Source organism: Lepidothrix coronata, unplaced genomic scaffold (genome assembly GCF_001604755.1).
Source record: "Lepidothrix coronata isolate B3197 unplaced genomic scaffold, Lepidothrix_coronata-1.0 Scaffold580, whole genome shotgun sequence".
Classification (NCBI taxonomy): Eukaryota; Metazoa; Chordata; class Aves; order Passeriformes; family Pipridae; genus Lepidothrix; species Lepidothrix coronata.
In genome coordinates, this window is record NW_016690760.1 from 1 (window position 1) to 1,068 (window position 1,068).

General features: G+C 61.7%; 1 protein-coding gene across 1 annotated transcript in view; it reads left to right on the top strand.

Annotated features, from left to right (window-relative positions):
• Positions 1-350: 350 nt before the first annotated feature.
• ZC3H4 (zinc finger CCCH-type containing 4) overlaps positions 351-1,068 on the top strand; it is a gene marked incomplete at its 5' end in the record, with an annotated part of 19,008 nt that continues 18,290 nt past the window's right edge. Inside the window, 3 exons of the mRNA XM_017839928.1 lie at positions 351-395; positions 640-675; positions 923-964. Coding sequence (XP_017695417.1) covers positions 351-395; positions 640-675; positions 923-964 — 123 coding nt within the window. The remainder of the gene's footprint in view (positions 396-639; positions 676-922; positions 965-1,068) is intronic.

Below are 1,068 nucleotides of genomic sequence, written 5' to 3' on the forward strand. Positions count from 1 at the left end.
ATCCCATTCCCATGGATCTGGGTTGTTCCCACAGGAGGCCGAGGCCGTGGCCGTGGGTTCCGGGGTGTTGTTTATCCCATTCCCGGGGTGTTGTCTATCCCATTCCCATTCCCATTCCCATGGATTTGGGCTGTTCCCGCAGGAGGCCGAGGCCGTGGCCGTGGGTTCCGGGGCCAGGGGTCCCGGGGTGTTGTTTATCCCATTCCCGGGGTGTTGTCTATCCCATTCCCATTCCCATTCCCATGGATTTGGGTTGTTCCCACAGGAGGCCGTGGCCGTGGCCGTGGGTTCCGGGGTGTTGTTTATCCCATTCCCATTCCCATTCCCATGGATCTGGGTTATTCCCACAGGAGGCCGAGGCCGTGGCTGTGGGTTCCGGGGCCGGGGGTCCCGGGGTGTTGTCTATCCCATTCCCATGGATTTGGGATGTTCCCGCAGGAGACCGAGGCCGTGGCTGTGGGTTCCGGGGTGTTGTTTATCCCATTCCCGGGGTGTTGTTTATCCCATTCCCGGGGTGTTGTTTATCCCATTCCCATGGATTTGGGTTGTTCCCACAGGAGGCCGAGGCCGTGGCTGTGGGTTCCGGGGTGTTGTTTATTCCATTCCCATGGATTTGGGATGTTCCCGCAGGAGGCCGAGGCCGAGGCCGTGGGTTCCGGGGCCGGGGGTCCCGGGGTGTTGTCTATCCCATTCCCATTCCCATTCCCATGGATCTGGGCTGTTCCCACAGGAGGCCGTGGCCGTGGCCGTGGGTTCCGGGGTGTTGTCTATCCCATTCCCATTCCCACGGGATTTGGGACTGTTCCCACAGGAGGCCGAGGCCGTGGCCATGGGTTCCGGGGTGTTGTTTATCCCATTCCCGGGGTGTTGTCTATCCCATTCCCATTCCCATTCCCATGGATCTGGGTTGTTCCCGCAGGAGGCCGAGGCCGTGGCCGTGGGTTCCGGGGCCGGGGGTCCCGGGGTGTTGTCTATCCTATTCCCGGGGTGTTGTCTATCCCATTCCCATGGATTTGGGGCTGTTCCCACAGGAGGCCGAGGCCGTGGCCGTGGGTTCCGGGGTGTTGT